This window comes from Anguilla rostrata, chromosome 13 (assembly GCF_018555375.3).
Source record: "Anguilla rostrata isolate EN2019 chromosome 13, ASM1855537v3, whole genome shotgun sequence".
Lineage (NCBI taxonomy): Eukaryota > Metazoa > Chordata > Actinopteri > Anguilliformes > Anguillidae > Anguilla > Anguilla rostrata.
Window position 1 is genome coordinate 10909247 of NC_057945.1, and position 18086 is coordinate 10927332.

Here is an 18086-nt window from a genome sequence, read left to right on the forward strand (position 1 = left end):
ATATACTTAAATATTTCAAAGAAAATATCTAGTGAACTGCTAGAGCTGAATGATTGCAAATTCATTAGCGCTGATTGGCTGGGCAATCTGAGCACATAATTGTTCTCTCTGGTCTAACCTCCTCTGCCCATTGTAATGCAATAATTATTGCAATACATATAGTAAATGCGGACAAGTTGTCTGATAGTCTTCTGGCTTGCTCCACCTTAAACTCAGGGATAACAAAAGCAGCAGATGCCCTACCAGTCTTTGGATCCTTTCACTCATTTGAAAATATGTGTAAAAAGCCATAATATCTATTAATGTATATGGAAACAATTATTTCATATCTTCCATCCTCCTGATTTTATTCGTTATATTAGATTTAGATCTACCTCTTGTCACTCGTGGGAGCAGAGCACTAATGTAGCTAATGGCTAATGTAGCTTGTATAAATTCCATTTCATATATTATTTCACTACACAGGCAAGCATACAAAGCACAGGCTTCAAATAGTGTGCTGATTATCAAGGTGCTTAGTGGAACCAATAGAGCTCAATCTTCTTATGTTTCAAGAGCAATAGCGTCTAAGGTCAGCATGGGGTTATGGAAGGACTGGGCAACAACCACTTGGAACTGCCTGCGGCAACAACTTGTTGAAGTTCACACCCCAGGATTTGATGCCAAGGCCATACATGTCCACAGCTCCATCAAAAAAACAAATATCTATAGAGAATGGGGTGGCGATCTTGAGACTTCTTTGATGGGTAAACAGGAATCTGTTTTTTTAAGGGCTGTGGAGAAGATAAGAAGACACCAAAATGCAAAGGCCCATGAGATGACTATAAAAGTCTTCAATAAATTCTTAGATCAAAAGCTAAAACAACATTTTATTGGCTAGTTGATTGAGACTCAGAGAGTCTCTGAGACTCTGTTAAAGGAAACCATTGTCATATTTAGAACTGCTTACTATTTTCCCAAAAAACATTTAAAATGGTTTACAATTCTGTTAACCATTTAAAAATATTTATGGAGAAACTGCTCAACCTTTACATTCAATCAACAAAGAAAGCTACTTAAGGCTGCGGCTTACCCTGGGTTGTCCGCTGGACAGCCAGTAAGTAGTTTTTAGTAATATTATCTCAAATTAATTTTGTTTTCCATTAAGACTGGAGAGGCTAAAGGGACAGCTGGGATAACATCACGTGCCTTACAAAAAAAAAAAAAGAACTGCAGGAGTTAATGACGTCATGCACCAGCCAACCACAACTTACTGCTCTTGTGTGAGTTCTCGAGTCAGGACCTAATTTTTCTACTTGCTTGTAATGCCAAAATAAAACGAAGAAATAAAAACTCAAAGTTGTAATTGACGACTTGAAGTTTAATTTCTTATTATGAAAAGAATGCGGTTTGCATAAGAACTACGGCGTGATATTCCTCCCATATGAAGTTACAGATTGCCATATAAATAAATGCGCATACAACCTTCTTGAGTATATATGTCACACTGTATTATGAACACAGCCTGTTCACAGTAAAAATTGTCTTTCAGCTGCAACAAGCATTGTGTGTCAACTGCAGTGTGCTTAGCTGTGGTTTAAAACTCAAGTTTAAACCCTACACCACACAACTTCATTACAACTGGAACTGCTATTCAAATCTGTGAACTATGAATGTGCTGTTCCAGTTTTATTACAATTCTGTGGTCTAGAGGTTTAAGGCTTAGGTTTAAACAACCACAATGAAATTGACATCACAGGTCTATTATTGCTATTTTTGGCTGAGTTGTAGTTGAAATTTTGTAGACATAACTAGTAGTATCACCAATATTAATAGAGGATTATTTTAGAACAAGGAGTAGTTAAGATGATTTATGTACAATAATGAATGCGTGTCAAATCATTTTAACTACTCCTTGTTCTAAAATAATCCTCTATTAATATTGGTGATTGGCCGTAATCAGGGTAGATGTATATTTTACCACCAATAATTGTACCCTGACCCTGAAGTTGGTGCTATACATTTACAGGCTACTCGTTAAAGTAAACTAAATATTCATTAATTTCACTTTCAACATCATAACACGGACTGATGGGAGCGAATGGGAATAATGTCAAAAGAAACCGGCAGTAGGCTATTCGGCGAGCCCCATTACTCCATGTGATATCATCCCAGTTGTCCCCTTGGTCTGGGAATCGCACCAAGTTTACGCGTGCTGAGGAGTTATTTGGCCCGGGCCACCGGCAAAGCGCTGTCAAGTTCAGGTAAATATCCGTTTAGTGTCCAAAATATGATAGGTAGACTATGGCTGGCTAGCCTGTGTGTAAAAACATTATTGTTTTGTAAGATAAGCTGGAATGCTAGTTTGATACATATGGCTAGCTAGCTATATTACCTAACTAGCTGAACGTTCACTTGTGGAAGGGTAACTGGAAAGAAAAATTGTTCCACAGTGAGCAATTCAGTTCCACCTATCGACGCTGTTCTTCTGTTGATTTTGGACGAATTGTGCTTTGGAAGATGGTTGGAAGTTGACGTTAATGTAGCCAGCAAGCAAATATTTAACTACAACACCATAACGATGCTGGTGTAGTTAACTAGGTGGCTCGGTTGCCATTCTACTGTGTTGCTAGTTTGCGAGTCCTGACACGGTTCACTGCTTCACGTGGACGGGGACACTGACTTTATCGTCTTATCTCCAGAAGGTGCGAGTGGCTGTGACTTTAGACAAGTGTGGTAAGCGTACGTTCAATAATTAAACCGGAATATACTGTTATTTGAATTTCTTTCTCAGTTTTTTGATTGGTAAAATGTGAGAAATTGTTGATATGTACGTTAGCCGAGCTGCTGTATTACATTACAGGCATTTGGCAGACGCTCTTATCCAGAGCGTATTATCTTAGTCTATTGCAAACCAGGGTTAAAACGATACAGAATTAAGCGTTTTCTGACAACCAGCATGCCAGGACAATATACGATATTTGTCTTCCGTTAAATCGTCATTTAGGTTGCTGACATGTTGCTAGCTAACGTGAATTGTAGCTTGTCATATGGATAGCCAGTTAACCTAGGGCTAACGTAGCGCTAACGCTCGAAGGCGTAGGTAGTAATATCCTCATTCAGCTTTCGGAATTCGTTCATTAACTGAAAATTGTAATCAATATTAATGACTTCAGTTTCCATTTAGCTAGTGTTACCTTAAGCTTGGAAGACACAGGGCTACGCAAGCCTGCTCAATGGCTGTCAAATGCAATTCCATGTAATTCCATAGACTAATGTTAGACTAGCTGACTTTATCCTGCAAGTGTGTTTTTGGTGATTTTAGCCAGGGCCATCTGGATTTCAACAGCGCAATGAACATGCTACAGTAGCATGCAGATTTAAAAAGAAAAGCTTAAGCGATTCTTATGTCTTGCAATTGGTTTCATGCGAGCTAGTTTCATGTAGCCAACTAGCGCCTGAGAAATTTCGAGAGCTGAGGTTTGCTAGCCAGCTAGCTAGACTAATTCGAATAATAATGGACCTATATGAGTGAATGATGTTTGCTTGCTAGTAAGTATAGCGGACACATTGCCAGTCTGCCAGCGTTCGCTGAATGCTTTACCAATTTCAAATAACTTAATACCTGCCCGGGCGAGTGTCTAGTTTGTTGGTTTTGCACAAATGTGGAGCAAATTTCTTGTAAATATCGAATCGTTAACGCTGAATCATATTGTGTATTCATTGTTTCTGGTTGTAAATATTCTAGCATGTTTAATTCGCCCTGCTTGAGGATTTGGGTTTGGGTTTTGGTTAAGGTTATTTACAAGTTAACGTAAAGCTGTGACATGGAAAATAAGATGCCGTTCTTTTCCTTTCGTTATCAGTTTCCTTAGACCTGGATCATACAATTCCCACCGCATCGCCAGGAGCTATAGTTTCTTGTTTAAATTCCAGTGCAAGTTTATAAAATGAACAGACTTACTTTTTCATTCATTTAGGCCTATGAAAGAAAGACCTTATTCTGGTCGGGGACTGAAAGTGTTTTCGGAGTGAATAAAAGGATGTATGACGTGGAAATATGATTAACAACTATATTTTAAAAAATTTAAATGCGTTTAGAACAATTATTAATTATTTTAAGACGTGCCAAACAGTGGAAATAATCGTCTCCAACATTTTAGCGCCGCCGACGCTATCAGGGCAACTTTGAAACATTATCTCGCCTGAGGCTGATTTATGACGAACAGTAAAACGTTTAAGTTTCAGTAATCAATTATGGACGGATCATATGATATTGGTATCAGTTTATAACCCGTCCAGGAGTAGTAAGATGTAGTCCTAGATGGTCCTCTTTTTTTTCTTCTCAAAAGCGTCTGGTCGGATAGATTCTATAACGTTTTGATGATTTCATTTGGAAGGGGAAAAGCTAATTTCGTTGGGTTTATTAAGTTTAAATTTATTACTGTAATTTGCTGTGTGCATGTTTAATGTGATTTGTCGGTGGAACGGTTTCTTTGTCAAACTTTAACCACTCTCTGACCGGGCGGCGATCCAGTATTTACTTGTTGTGAACCCTGAGTCTCTCCCCGATTCGTCAGTTTAGGGGGCGTTGGAAACATGTCCAGAGCTCTTTGATTGTTTTGCCGAGAGACCAGTGAGCTCCAAGGCGCGCGTTTTGTATAGCAGCTGAGGTCCAGTGAACCAAACCGGGCACGCTAGTTAGCTCCCCCAAATTAGATGATTTTCTTGCGAAAACATCGTCCACATAGACCATGAAACAGTGGGTTTCAAATGCTGCAAGCAACATGCAGACCTGCTGTAGGCTCAGATATTAGCTGCGTTGGTGGATTAATTCTGGCATCCATATGCAATATCCATTTCTCTCATGAAAGTTTCTACGGAACGTGCAGTGTTTTTTTCGGTCAACCCCCCCCCCCCCCCCCAAACATCCACTCTTTGGTCTTGCCTGTCCAGAGATCAGTGTTCCAGACATCTTGTGGTTCATTGAGGAGCAATTTTGCAAGCCTCCTGGCTACCCTTCCATGAAAGCTATGCTTGTTCAGTCTTTTCCTAATGGTGGAGTAATGAACTGTAGCATTTACCATGTTGACAGAGGCCTGTAGGTCCATGAATGTAACTTCAGGGTTCTTAGCAATTTTTTTGAGCATTAAGTGGGCTCATCTTGGGATGAATTTGTTGGGACTCCCACTCCTGAGTAGATTGCTGTCCATCTTGAATGTTCTTCATTTGTAAATGATCTGTTGAATAATGGACTTCATATTGTTTAGAAATGGCTTTAAACCCTTGCTTCTCTGAGATCAACACAGATATATTTTGCCCTTGGTGTGCTGTGTTAACGCAGACCTGATCCAGACAGAAATGTCTGCTTTTATATACAGGTGATAGCACTACCTGATGATCAAGTAATCATGTGCCCATGATTGGCAGCATCGTAAAAACGTCCCATCCCTACTTCAGACCATAAAACCTGAGTGCTCATATACAAGTCACTGTAAAGCCAGCTGGTTATTATAAACTTCTGTAAGTGTGTAAAATATCCTTCATTACGCGAGTCACTAGTTTTTCCACAGGCAGTTTTCATGTGAAATCTCAGTGTGAAATCAGGAGAGCCTTCTTTGATCACTGTCCAAATCATCTTGATAAGTTGTCATGGTCAATTTTCACGGTATCTTTTGTCATTAGCCTAATTGATGATGCTTGTAAACGTTTGTTGTAAAGATATGCATCTTTCTCCTGAAGCTGGTTGTAAAGGACAAGTAGTTTTTTTATTTTTTTTGTGAAGTAGTTGGATAATTTTTTTTGTCTGTCCCAGAACTCCCTCCGTGACATCAGTGTTCTTTTCTTGTGCCAATAATTTGTGCAATAATAACGTGAAATTGAGTTCAGATCAACCGTTCCTGTCAAATCATGGATTTCAAGAGGGAGCTTTGTCAGATCAAGTCTGCCAACTTGCTTGGGGGCCAAAAACCTACAGGGGGAAAATTAAAGAATTTAGTTTCCATACAACAAGTCATACCTGATGGTTTCTTGATGGTGAAGGGTGATCTGTTAATTTGACTACACAATAGCCTATATTGAATCAGTCTGCATGAAATTTACCAGGTAGATACTGGTGCACTTGGTTACCCAATGACTTTTTGTTCGAAATTATGTCCATATTACTTTCCTTCTGCTCCCTGTGTTAGGAAAACAGATAGCTTTTATGAGGTTATTAACCACTAAGTGCATGATTAGTCAGGTCATTGTGCTGATCCAGTGTCTATGGACACTCCATAGGATATTGATTGTAATGAAATTTTAAATTAATAATGGTGAGTCATGTGATTAAGAAAGTGAACAATCCCTTCAAAACATAACTTTTATAAAGGTAGCGTCTGTTCTTTCCTGGTCGTTTTTTCCATCAGATGAACAAAAAATTAGATATTTCCAGATAAAATTCTAAAACTGAAGCAGGGAATACAAAGCAAGCCTTCATGCTTTATAGCTGGCTGACATTTTTCATTTGAACCTGGCGCACAATGCACAAGTTGACAGGCGGTGTGGTGAAATTCACATTGAAGGGGTGGTTCACTCAAAAATAGGGTTGGGTATCATTTAGATTTTATTGATTCCGGTTACCATTTTAATTCTGTCGAATCCGGTTCTTATCGAATCCTGGTTCTGATACCTGTCACACTGTTTGAGTGCAAAAAGAAACCAAAATGTGTTGTACGCCAAACCAATAGTGGAGGTGGATGGGTGAGGTGGAATGGGAGGTTTGCTGTTGTGGCCGAAAAATCTGTGGAATCTGTGTGACGCTGTCGAGTCAGCATGGACCAGAATCCCGAAGGAATGTTTGCCGCACCTTGCTGTTGAATCCCTGTCCTGAAGATGTCAAGCTGTTCCTGAGGCAAAAATGGGTCCTACCTGGTATTAGATAGGTGTGCCTAATAAAGTGGACACTGTCTGTGTGTCTGTGTGTGTGTGTGTGTGTGTGCGTGCTGGCCTAGACAGAGTATTATTATTAATGGATATACATATAATGTAAACAGACATTTTATTTGTTTATTTTTGCTGTTTTATTTCCATAGGTGACCAAATGCAATGCTGCTCTTCAGACACTGTCCAGGTCTTACCCGGGTTGGGCTGCTCAAGCCTCAGAGGTATGGCTGTGACTTCGCTTCCCTGTCTCAGGCTCTCGTAAAAAATCCATTGGATCAGTTTTCACACAACCTTTGCACCATGTTAATGTGGAAGTTATAAAAACGTACAATGTGAAAGTTATAAACTGTTAGTCATTGCTCATTGAGACCAATGATTACGCATTGGTCCTTATAAAACACAAAAGGGTGCTTATTGTGTGATGTGTTCCCAGCTGGTTGCCTGGCCCTTTATGGCCCGGGTTTCTGGTTTCTGCTGCATGGGAGTTCATGCTGATTGGCTAATTTTGGATTTGCACCAGGCAAATAGCTGATATTGTGTTCAACATTCCTCAGAGAGGAAAGTGATATCAGCAGGTCCCTTCTGCCCGTTCACAATTTTACCATTGTGTGTTCATTTTGTCGTGAAATTGGGAAGGCAACACTAGATAAGATAAGACACTTTATTTGTCATTGTAGGCATACAACGAAATGAAATGAAATGAAATGACTAAGTTGTCCTCTTTTAACCTGACACCGAAACGACTTGCTGACTAGCATTTATAATAGATGGGATTCTTCCTGATTTTTCTTCGCTTGGAAATACTGATTTTCATACCTATAAGGAAACAAAAATTATGTCTATTTGATGTAACATACAAGGTTTTTATTCCAATAGCAGAAATGGCTAAGCACACAAACAGCATGTGCATTTTCAAGCCTTGATCCGTAGAGATACAGTACAGTACGCAAAATAGAAAGGATGTAGTGAATCTGTTATTCGTATCAATCTGGCCGGATATTATTGGTCGTCCTGCTGTGATTCAGTTGGCATGTCTGGCTTTTGTAGTTCCTGGTCTCTCATTTCCGGTCGCTATTGTACCATGTTACCGACTGTATTGTAATCATGATAAGATCAAGGGCCAGCAGACAGTCTGGCCCCAGAGCCTGCAAGACATATCCTTCAGACCCAGATGCCTCTGTAGCCACTAGTAGTTGGCTTTATTGCCCTGCATACTGTAGTGCTGTTAAAGAGTGCAATGGTTCTTCCAGTGCATGCTTATGAAATGCACAAGTCCTCTTTTACGTTTACAGTCTGAAAATCATTAACCAGGAAAAGTCAAATCCTTGATTTATTTTCAGTATACAGAAACAAAGCTCAGTAGTAAGTTCTGGTTTTGACGCAGCTGAGCATTGATAACAGACTTCAATCAATCCAAACATCAATGAATACACTGGGAAGTGTGTAAACGAATATGCAATTCCTAAGTGAGATAGTTTGCTAGCTTAGGCTACTCCATCCAGATTCATTTAGGCAAATAGATAAATTAGCTGGTCAGTCACAGTAATACGAGGTTTCAGTGTAATATCGACATGGTGGAAGTGATGTGGGACCAATACACTTTTGATGGTCAATTGAAGTTGTAAGTTGATTAGCTTCCTCATTCTTTGCGGAACTTGAATTCTGCACGCGTCTTGCCGAAAGTTAAATATGGTAACATGGATGGAGTTATCGGACCTGTATGGTTTGTTGGGAAAGTGGACGCTGTGGCTGTTCGAGTGCATTCTGGGTCACAGCACCTCAACAGTGCTGAAATGGGGAGGCCTAGTGTCTGGGACACTGCAGTGCTGTGAGTGACCCAATCTGGTTTGAAGATGCAGACGGCGGACATCGTTTCTCTGTCAAATTTTGCTTTGTGACTGCGCCCCTTTAATAGTGCATGCACGTTTAAGTGCTGTGGCGTATCTTTTCTATTTTACGTCTGAGTGTGTGGCTGTAAGCTGGCTTGTTCCCTGTGGGATGTAAAATGTCTGTTCTCTGTTGCGCAGGTTCCAGCCGAGGCCCGGGGCGGCCTCTGCTCTGGCCCCGTGGGCTCGCTGGGGCAGCGGCGGTGGCGGCGATGGCGGCGGGGGGCGGGACTCGGGGCAGTACTTCCACGGTCGCGCCCCTGGCTGGGGCCACCTGTTTGCCGGGCTGCTGGCGGGGACAGGCGCTGTACTGGCTTACGGCCTTCACCAAAACCGGGTGCGTACTGCTTTCCTCTTTTAAAAAGGGAGTAACACATGCTTTTAATCTCAGGCTGAGTTCTGTCAGCACAACAAAGGGGCAGTGGTAGAGCTGGATGATTATAGCCATTATCATGGTAAAATTTGCTACGATAACAATATAATAAACTTTGGAGTTATTTTCTATAGTCATTACTCTTGCATCCTGTTGTGCATACTCCTCAGTCTACAACATCACATAGCATGCATGCAAATAAAAGCAACAGCTAAGGACAGCCAATCAGGCCTCAGGATAGGCCTGTGGAACAGCTTCACATTGTTGACGTGTACACACAACTGCTAAAGAATTATCACCCCTGTTGAGCTGGAAAGACACGAGATGAACCGGTCTGAGAGCGGGAAGACGTTTCCCAGGGAGTGGCACAAACAAACTAAAACAACACTAACTTCTCATATACAATAAAACAGCAGTTTTACTGCATTTTACTGTTTTTACAGTGTGTTTATTCTTCAATAGTCCTAGAAGCAGTCCCAGCTATCCAGGGGCCTCGTACATATCCATAGACTGCTGCTCCCGTCGAGCTTGCTTGTTTAATTCGCAGCTCACCCCATGCTTCCTTCTAGCACAGGGTTTTTGTGTTTCCCTTTCAGTCACCTGCGAATTAAGGCCTTCAGGACAGAACTAAGCTGAAAATCTTTTACAAACTTCATATAGCTACAGCCTTAATTTGTTAGTGCATTGGGATAAATTTAGGTTACAGTAACTTGCACAGGAAGGTTTTTTATTTTAAATTTGTTTTCAATGCAGGGACTAACTCCTCAGACCTCAATAGGATCAGAGACCCTTGGAGTTAACTTAATCTGTCCCATCTGTTGTTATTAATTGTCCCTGAACAGGAGAGCCCCATGTTCTTTAAGTAGTTAAAATACGTCTGAAGTTCCTTCAATATGAGGCTCTTCTTCCTGAGGTTTGACACAGTGCTGGATACTCTCTAGAGCAGTGGAAACCAACCCTGTTCCTGGAGATCTACTGTCCTGTAGGTTTTCCCTCCAACTCTAACAAAGCACAGCTCATTCATCAGCTGGACGTGTCATTGAGCTGTGATTTAGTAGAGTCAGGCATGCCAGATTAGAGTTGAAATGAAAACCTACAGGATGAAAATCTCCAGGAACAGGGTTGGTTACCACTGCTCTAGACCAGGGATGAACCACTCCAGTCCTGGAGGGCTGGTCTGCGTGCTGGTTTTTGTTACAAAATTTTTAAAAATTTTAGCTCTATAAACTGGGCTGGTTCTTCAGGATGCATTTTCACTCTTCAGCTGTTGCTAGTTCATTCGCAAATGTTACCTCAATATGTGATTGAGCTAACAATGTAATTAGCAGAAGAAGTTGGCACAAAATCCTGAAACAAATCAATCCTAATTGTGCACCCCTCCTACCCCAGTCATAAAGAAAAGCCTGTAACAGCTGAACTTTCTGGCGATTCTGTGATTTTCAGTTTTTTTTTCCTGGAGGTTTTACACCTCTTAAATGCCGTAGCCAAACTATAAAACTGGATTTATACTGCAGAAGCTAAAATGTACAGCACTCTGGTCATGGATGCAAGAGTTCCCCTGAGGTTTGAACAGATGACCCTCAGGTCCACAGTTCAGTGCTATTCAATTATGTGACAATGTTCCAGGTTCTTTCTTAGCATTTGTGTAACTCTTTTAGTGCCCGTGCACAATGAACTCTTTGGAAAGAACAGGTTACATTGTAGCTGAAACTCTGAAATGCTGACACTGCAGAAAGAATGTGACTGATGTGAACCCACAGGGCTGGACAATTGGGCCAGTCGGTCAGTGTTCTACTTGCCTTGGGTACCTTTCCACTCGCCTGCTTTTGTAAGGAGATTTAACAGAGTAATTGAATTAAAAGTTTCAAAAAGCTAATCTGCGGTGCTTGTAAAAAATCTAATAAAATAAAAATAAAAATCTGCCAATTAAAACATTATGAACTAGCTTCATCATTCTTGGTGGTTTCGACCAATCACAGATGCAGAAGTAGAAGACTTCTCTTTAGCCTGGGGATTTCGAATTTTGAGGCAAGACTGAGGATAAACCAATTGTCAGAGTGATAATATAGTCTCTGAGCTTGCTAGCAATAAATAAAGGTAGATGAGCTGGCTAGATAACTGCCCTTATTGCGTCCATGTTACTTCAGCAAATGGCTGTTTTATTTTACGAGTTAGTATGTCAAACTTATATGATACTAAAATGCCTTTCCCACAGCCATGTGCTTATCAAGTTACTACTGCGCCACCTTCATAGAGGCTGTCATACATACCCCCTGCCTTGGACAAAGACTCCTACACAATCCAATCGTTTTAGATTCATACACTATGGAAATGCTTCTTATCTCTTTCGCACTTGGTTCAGAGAGTCTCAGAGTCCAGGTTGTGTCTTGCTTGCATCTGACCTGTGCCTTGGTTGCGTTTAGGTGGAACGGGCGGCCACCACCGCCCAGCCCGTGCGGGAAACCCCAAAGTTCCCCATCTTCACGCAGGAGGACGTGTCTAAGCACCGCACCCTGGCCGACGGCGTGTGGGTGACCTACAAGGGCGGGGTTTATGACATCACCGACTTTGTGGCGGTGCACCCGGGCGGCTCCAAGATCATGCTGGCGGCCGGGGGGGCGCTGGAGCCCTTCTGGGCCATGTACGCCGTGCACGGGCAGGAGCACGTGCTGGAGATCCTGTCCGAGTACAAGGTGGGCGAGCTCTGCCTGCAGGACCAGCGGCAGCAGCAGGTGGCGGGGGCCTCGTGCTCCGACCCCTACTCCGGCGACCCCCCCAGGCACCCCGCGCTGAGGGTCAACAGCCAGAAGCCCTTCAACGCCGAGCCCCCGTCCGAGATCCTGTCGGAGAACTTCATCACCCCCACCGCCTTCTTCTTCAAGCGGAACCACCTCCCCGTGCCCGAGGTGGACCCCGCCACCTACCGGCTGGAGGTCGAGGGGCTGCCGAACGGGCCGCTGTCCCTGTCGCTGGACGAGCTGAAGACGCGCTTCCCCAAGCACACGGTGACGGCCACCCTGCAGTGCGCCGGCAACCGCCGCTCGGAGATGAACCGCGTCAAGCAGGTCAAGGGGCTCAACTGGGGCATCGCCGCCATCAGCAACGCCACCTGGGCGGGCGCCCGCCTCCGCGACGTGCTGCTGGCCGGCGGGTACGCCCCCGGCGGCGGCGGCGGCGCCGTCCGCCACGTGCAGTTCGAGGGCCTGGACAAGGACGTGACGGGCACCACCTACGGGGCGTCCATCCCCGTGGGCAAGGCGCTGAGCGAGGAGGGCGACGTCCTGCTGGCCTACGAGATGAACGGTGAGGAGCTGCCGGCCGACCACGGCTTCCCCGTGCGGGCGGTGGTGCCGGGCACGGTGGGGGCGCGCAACGTCAAGTGGCTGGGCCGGATCGTGCTGAGCGCGGAGGAGAGCGCCAGCCACTGGCAGCAGAACGACTACAAGGGCTTCGCGCCCTGCACCGACTGGGACACGGTGGACTTCAAGTCGGCGCCGGCCATCCAGGAGCTGCCGGTGCAGTCGGCCATCACGCAGCCGGCGGAGGGCGGCGTGGTGGAGCGCTCCGCCGAGGAGGTGACGGTCAAGGGCTACGCCTGGAGCGGGGGCGGGCGGGAGGTGGTGCGGGTGGACGTGTCGCTGGACGGGGGCCGGACGTGGCAGGTGGCCCGGCTGCGGGGCGGGGAGGTGGAGGTGGAGGAGGAGGGGGAGGGGGATGGGGAGGAGGGGGAGGAGGGGGAGGAGCGGAGGAGCGTCTCCCCGCCCCCGCCCCCTCCGGGCCGGGCCTGGGCCTGGAAGCTGTGGGAGCTGACGGCGCCCCTGCCCGAGGACGCCCGGGAGCTGGAGATCGTGTGCAAGGCGGTGGACAGCAGCTACAACGTGCAGCCCGACTCGGTGGGGCCCATATGGAACCTCCGGGGCGTCCTGAGCAACGCCTGGCACCGCGTCCGGGTGACCGTGAGCGAGGACTAGGACCGCCCGTGGGTTCCCCTGAGACCGAGTTCGGCTCAGCGCACACAGAGCCGCGTTCTGATCCCGACTGAACCTCCAGGGGCCCCGGGCCAGGGCCCCAGGGCCCCACACACTGTTCGTCTGTGAGAGGGGGAGGAATCCGCTCTGCTCTGTAACTTGGTCTCAGCTTTGAATAGGAAAATGCAGCGATGAAAGAAAAAACACCGTTACTGACTCAGGACCGAAAATTCAAAGCAGGATCCTCCTCCCGTCTGTTTCCTTCACGCACAAACAGAAGGACCTTTTTCGTGGTTGTGAGAAATGAATTGGGGTAAATGGCTTTGGTGGAAAACTAGGTTTATGAAGACATAGCGGCCTGGGAGATTATAACCCAACAGCTGCTTAAAATACACCACATACAACACATGAGCTCACTGCAGTCTATCCCTTGGAAGGTTCTAGAAGACTCCTTCACATTTGGATTCTGTAACAATTTAAAAATAATCTTTATTTTATCAAAAATTTATCTAATTTTTTAATTTAGTCACCCACTTTAAATTTTATATGAAAACGATATAATTATCTGCTTCCTACTTTGAGAAGCTAATATAAATAAACACATTTTATCTTCAGCATGACCAAAGAACATCACTGGATTCCCTACCTTCCAGTGATTGCTTATGATAAAGTCATGAAGCACTAATGTTCTAACTACAAAATATAATATTTCAGAATTGTACTATATTATGCCGGCTGCTCTAACATAACTGATACCTGCTTGTTTGGCTCCGCCTACGGCTTCTGATAAGTGTCTGACAGTCACTGGCGAACAAGCAAGAAGGACATCAATGGTTTCACATTTTATTTGGGCCAGGCGCCAACCATGTGAAAGTATGCTTTTATTTAGCCTTTTATCATTTTAATTTTCCTTTATCCGTGAATATCTTATTTGTCACAAAACTTGGGTGATCTTTGTACTTGGTTGGTTCAAGTGACGCTACCACTCAATTGTGCCATTTATGTGTTCTATGGAGTATTCCACTGAATATTCCATCAATAATGATTGGTCTGTGATTGTGAAATTTTAGATACTTTATAAATGATCAAAAAGTCTTACAAATCTCTTAGCAATTGTATGGCTGCCACATGCCCATCAATTTTAACTGCTTTATTTATCGTTGTTGCGTTTAAATTATCCGGTCATGACCTGGTGGTGGGTCTGGCCTTTTTGTGGATTTCATTTTTTTTTTTTCGTCCGCACCTTCATAGGAACTAGCCAGAGATTTAGGGTTTTAACAAACAAGCTAAGCTCATGCTAACATTTGATAGACGTAGACTGCTTTAAATAAAGCTCACTAAACATGATTTAAGACTATTCTTACATCTTGTTGGATGATAATTGTAATTTCCATTTGATGTCTGTATGCATGGTTTCAAATGTAGGTAGACAATTATTCTTAATTTGACAGGTGTCATGATGATTCATGTTTGCTGGGTTCATTATTGGAGTCAATAAGCTATATTTCAAAAGGCAGAATTCTGCTTATTGGTTTGTTATGGATTTAAAGATGTGATTTGCAGTGAAGGGATTTGGTGACTGTTTTGTAAAGAATAGGAAATTTACCTGTAGTCATTAATGTTGGATATTTGATTAAAAATTGTTCAGCCACGTTTAAAGTAACAGTGGATAAAGGTATTCATACTGGATATTTTACTTAGTGTGTCCGTTACTGCTGAAACCGGGTAGCACAGGTTTTGCTCCTGGGTCTTAAACAAACTGAAGACTGAGTAATCAAGGGACAAAAAGCACTTTAATTGTTTGTTTCTGTGTCATAACAGTGTTGAATCCTTTTCCTAACATTCATGTGTCATCTTGAATCATTTGCAATTCCAGCAGGTCTACTACAGTGCCTTAAGATTTGTTTTAAAATAGTATAATTTATTGGTGTATGATCAATCATATTTTATTTTTAGACATTGTCTAATTAAATTACGTGCAATTTATGAATGCAACAGTGTGGTTGTGCTTTTCATGTTGGTGTAATAAAAATGTATTTTTCTGTGTTTTGTGCGTTTTGGTCTACTGGTCTTGTGGTCAGCTGAACTGGGTCTGAACATAATACTTTCAGGAAAATGTAATATTCTTCAACTCCAGACTTTCTGTTCAGTTGTAATGTTCTGGGCCAAGTGAGACTAATGATACAGGCTAGTAGCCAGAAAGGTGGCCACAATACAGATGCTGTCTTTTAGTAATAGACAGAATTTTGGTTCAGTTACTGGCCAGGCAGTGTCTTTGCTAAACAGCTAGCCAAATAATTTTATTAATATATTTATATTGAATATTTATATTTTTGTAGAGTTGGTGACATTAAAGGGGAGTTACACTTTATAACACTTCTGCTTCTCATGACTGATATTGTCCTTCTAATGAATGTGTCGCCCTTCATTTTTCGATTAGTTATTTCATTATGTTAATATTTTACGCTGTTTTGTTGTTTTCCTTCACAAATGCAGGAAGTAGACCCAGGCAGTTTAGTGTAGAACTCGAGGATGCATATCACTGCGCGACTTCTGATGTGGGCGTACCTGCAGACAATAACATCAGGTTGGTCGTAGAAATAGTGTTGTATGACTACTAGCTAGCGAAACCGAAAAGGAGATTTTGTTTTTGATCATGGGATTGTTGTGCCCTATCGATTCGAGCCGGAATACACAGAAGAAGAGCTGGCTAATTTGCAGGCTGATCGTGTGAGAGCGAGTCAGGAGCGGGCCGAGATTGAGGAACCACAGGCTATTCCCAGGACAAACGGCAACTGGTGGTAGACATCCTATGTATCACAGACAGACGCGATAGAGTTAGCCAGCCCACATAGTACCTACCTCAAGCGGTTCGACCAACGATGGGAAACAGCTGGGTACAGCTCCAGGCTTCAGACGGTCGCCTTGGTAGTCAGTGCCTTCAAAGTAGTTGCTGCATACCCTTAGTCCTTGTTTGCAAACTTCTTCGGCTGTTATGATGGGGTGTCTGATTACACCCAGCCATGTCTGAATTGCATTGTGTGGAAAACTATGAAAATGTGCTTTCAAGACAAGTTTAACGGGGCAATGTACCTCATTATTACACCAATATCGCATCAAACCAAAGCTAGCAGACGTTAGTTTGTTCAATTTCAACGCTAAGTTAACGGAATGTTTTGCTTCGCTTCTTCTTGATTTTGCCGCGAAACGAAATCAAAGAAGAAGAAAAAACCGGAAACTGTACTATTATGTGGACTTGAGCTAAAAAAAAAAAAAAAAAAGGTCTTTGTCTCTTATGTTAGACATTTAAAATGAAATAACTAATCGAAAAAATGAAGGGCGACACATTCATTAGAAGGACAATATCAGTCATGAGAAGCAGAAGTGTTATAAAGTGTAACTCCCTTTTAAGATGCAACCGACTGTTGCAGTTCTCCAACTGTAATCACTAGAGAATTTTGTGGCTCTTGAACCACACTCCTCAGGGTCTGGAGGGAAAATACTCCTGCATCCAGCATCTAGGCAGGTTCATCACAGCTGTAGTTGTTTCAAACTTGTTCATTTTTGCCCCAATAGTAGAGATTGGACCTTTTTAGCCATTTATCTCTTATTTATTTATAACCATTGCCTAATTAATGACGGACAGCAGGCTTTTGCCTTGTTTTATTTGTGTTCTCTCACCTTCCCCGTGTTGATGGGTGAATAAGGGAGTTTGTGTGTCTCCACATATTTATACCCCAGTGAAAACGAAGTCATGCATGACCCCCTAAGAGTTCCTAAAAGCACACTGTGTCCTCTAATGGTGTTTGAGTAGATAGTCAGGGTCTGCGGGGAAATTGAAGTGGACTCAACTGACTGTATTCAGTTCTCTGTGTTTCATGTGGAATTTCCTATACCACGCAAGCCAGTGTTGGGCGGAACCAATTTTAAAAAGTCAACACAGATTTGATAAAAGGATAGGTGGAGGAACCGAACAACTCAAACAAACATGGCAGAAACTGATTAATCAGCAGTGATAAATGTGCCACTGTGTAGTTTTTCATTGTTTAGAGAGGTGTGTATTTGTTTGTGTTCAGTTTACTTAATACCACCTGTGGAACTGTTAACCTGGGTCAGATATACCCAGGATATTACTGGGATTTTAAAGCAATACAGAAGTAAAATATTTGATATGTTATCTTTATCTCCGTTCCAAACAATGTTAGCTGTGTATAGTGAATGGTTGCTAGATTGCACTTAGCAATAAAAGTGTCAATCATTTGATTTGATAAAAATGTGATTTATGTACAGTAGATCCACTCTAATGAAGGCATGGGGGGTAATAAGTAATGTTTATCAGAGAAAAACTGAAATGAAACAAGGCTTTCATGCTGTAGGTTATTGATATTTATTGTTTTTAACTGATATTCTCTATTTTCATCTTCAAAGAAACCATGTAGACAAAAAGTCATAAAGCAAATATAGATTATGAATAGTAAATAAAAACTATCCAACTCAGTAATCCTGCTTCATGGAGTACCAGCCCTGGTTAATCAGGTAAAATATGTTGTTTCCCTTGTATTGTGTTCAAGAGGAAGCCGGTCCTGCTGGCTTTGGGTGACTGAGACTGTGCAGATGCACAGGCTTGCCAGCACCAGCAGGAGGCACCAAAGCCAGTAGGCATGAAGAAGCAATACAGAACTTGAACAATACTTCCTCATGGGCAAAATATTTTATATCAGACAGATATTTGGGATTGAAACTGAATCAAAACAAAACATTTGGTTGTGGCCAAGATTTGCGGCCAAATCTGTTCTAAAAGGATGACAAAATATTCAAGAAGTAATGCAATTACAATTACAATGCAGTATTACAATATTACCAATCAACCACGGAAAACCACAACGCAGTGGATCGGTGAGTGGGCCTATCATTAGCTAGTGACAATTAAATAGCTTTCAAGCGTAGATGTGTGGA

The 18086-nt window shown here is 42.8% G+C and overlaps 1 protein-coding gene across 4 annotated transcripts; it reads left to right on the forward strand.

Moving 5' to 3' along the window:
- Window positions 1-2109: 2109 nt before the first annotated feature.
- On the forward strand, window positions 2110-15176 carry suox (sulfite oxidase). 4 transcript variants are annotated; one of them, XM_064305013.1, is made up of 4 exons: window positions 2110-2243; window positions 7053-7124; window positions 8931-9126; window positions 11586-15176. In XM_064305013.1, exons 2-4 carry the CDS (start codon window positions 7066-7068, stop codon window positions 13131-13133), a joined length of 1803 nt encoding a protein of 600 aa, XP_064161083.1. In that variant the 5' UTR covers window positions 2110-2243; window positions 7053-7065; the 3' UTR covers window positions 13134-15176. The 4 variants fall into 4 exon arrangements, with proteins under 4 accessions (XP_064161083.1, XP_064161080.1, XP_064161085.1 ...); XM_064305010.1 differs by lacking the exon at window positions 2110-2243 and adding an exon at window positions 2257-2715; XM_064305015.1 differs by lacking the exon at window positions 2110-2243 and adding an exon at window positions 2724-3531.
- Window positions 15177-18086: the final 2910 nt, after the last annotated feature.

Excerpts from the sequence above, each read along its gene's own strand:
- suox (XM_064305013.1), top strand. The coding sequence starts at position 7,066 with ATGCTGCTCTTCAGACACTGTCCAGGTCTTACCCGGGTTGGGCTGCTC. Across the intron at positions 7,125-8,930 it reads GGGCTGCTCAAGCCTCAGAG|GTTCCAGCCGAGGCCCGGGG; the intron begins GTATGGCTGTGA and ends TCTGTTGCGCAG. Across the intron at positions 9,127-11,585 it reads ACGGCCTTCACCAAAACCGG|GTGGAACGGGCGGCCACCAC; the intron begins GTGCGTACTGCT and ends GGTTGCGTTTAG.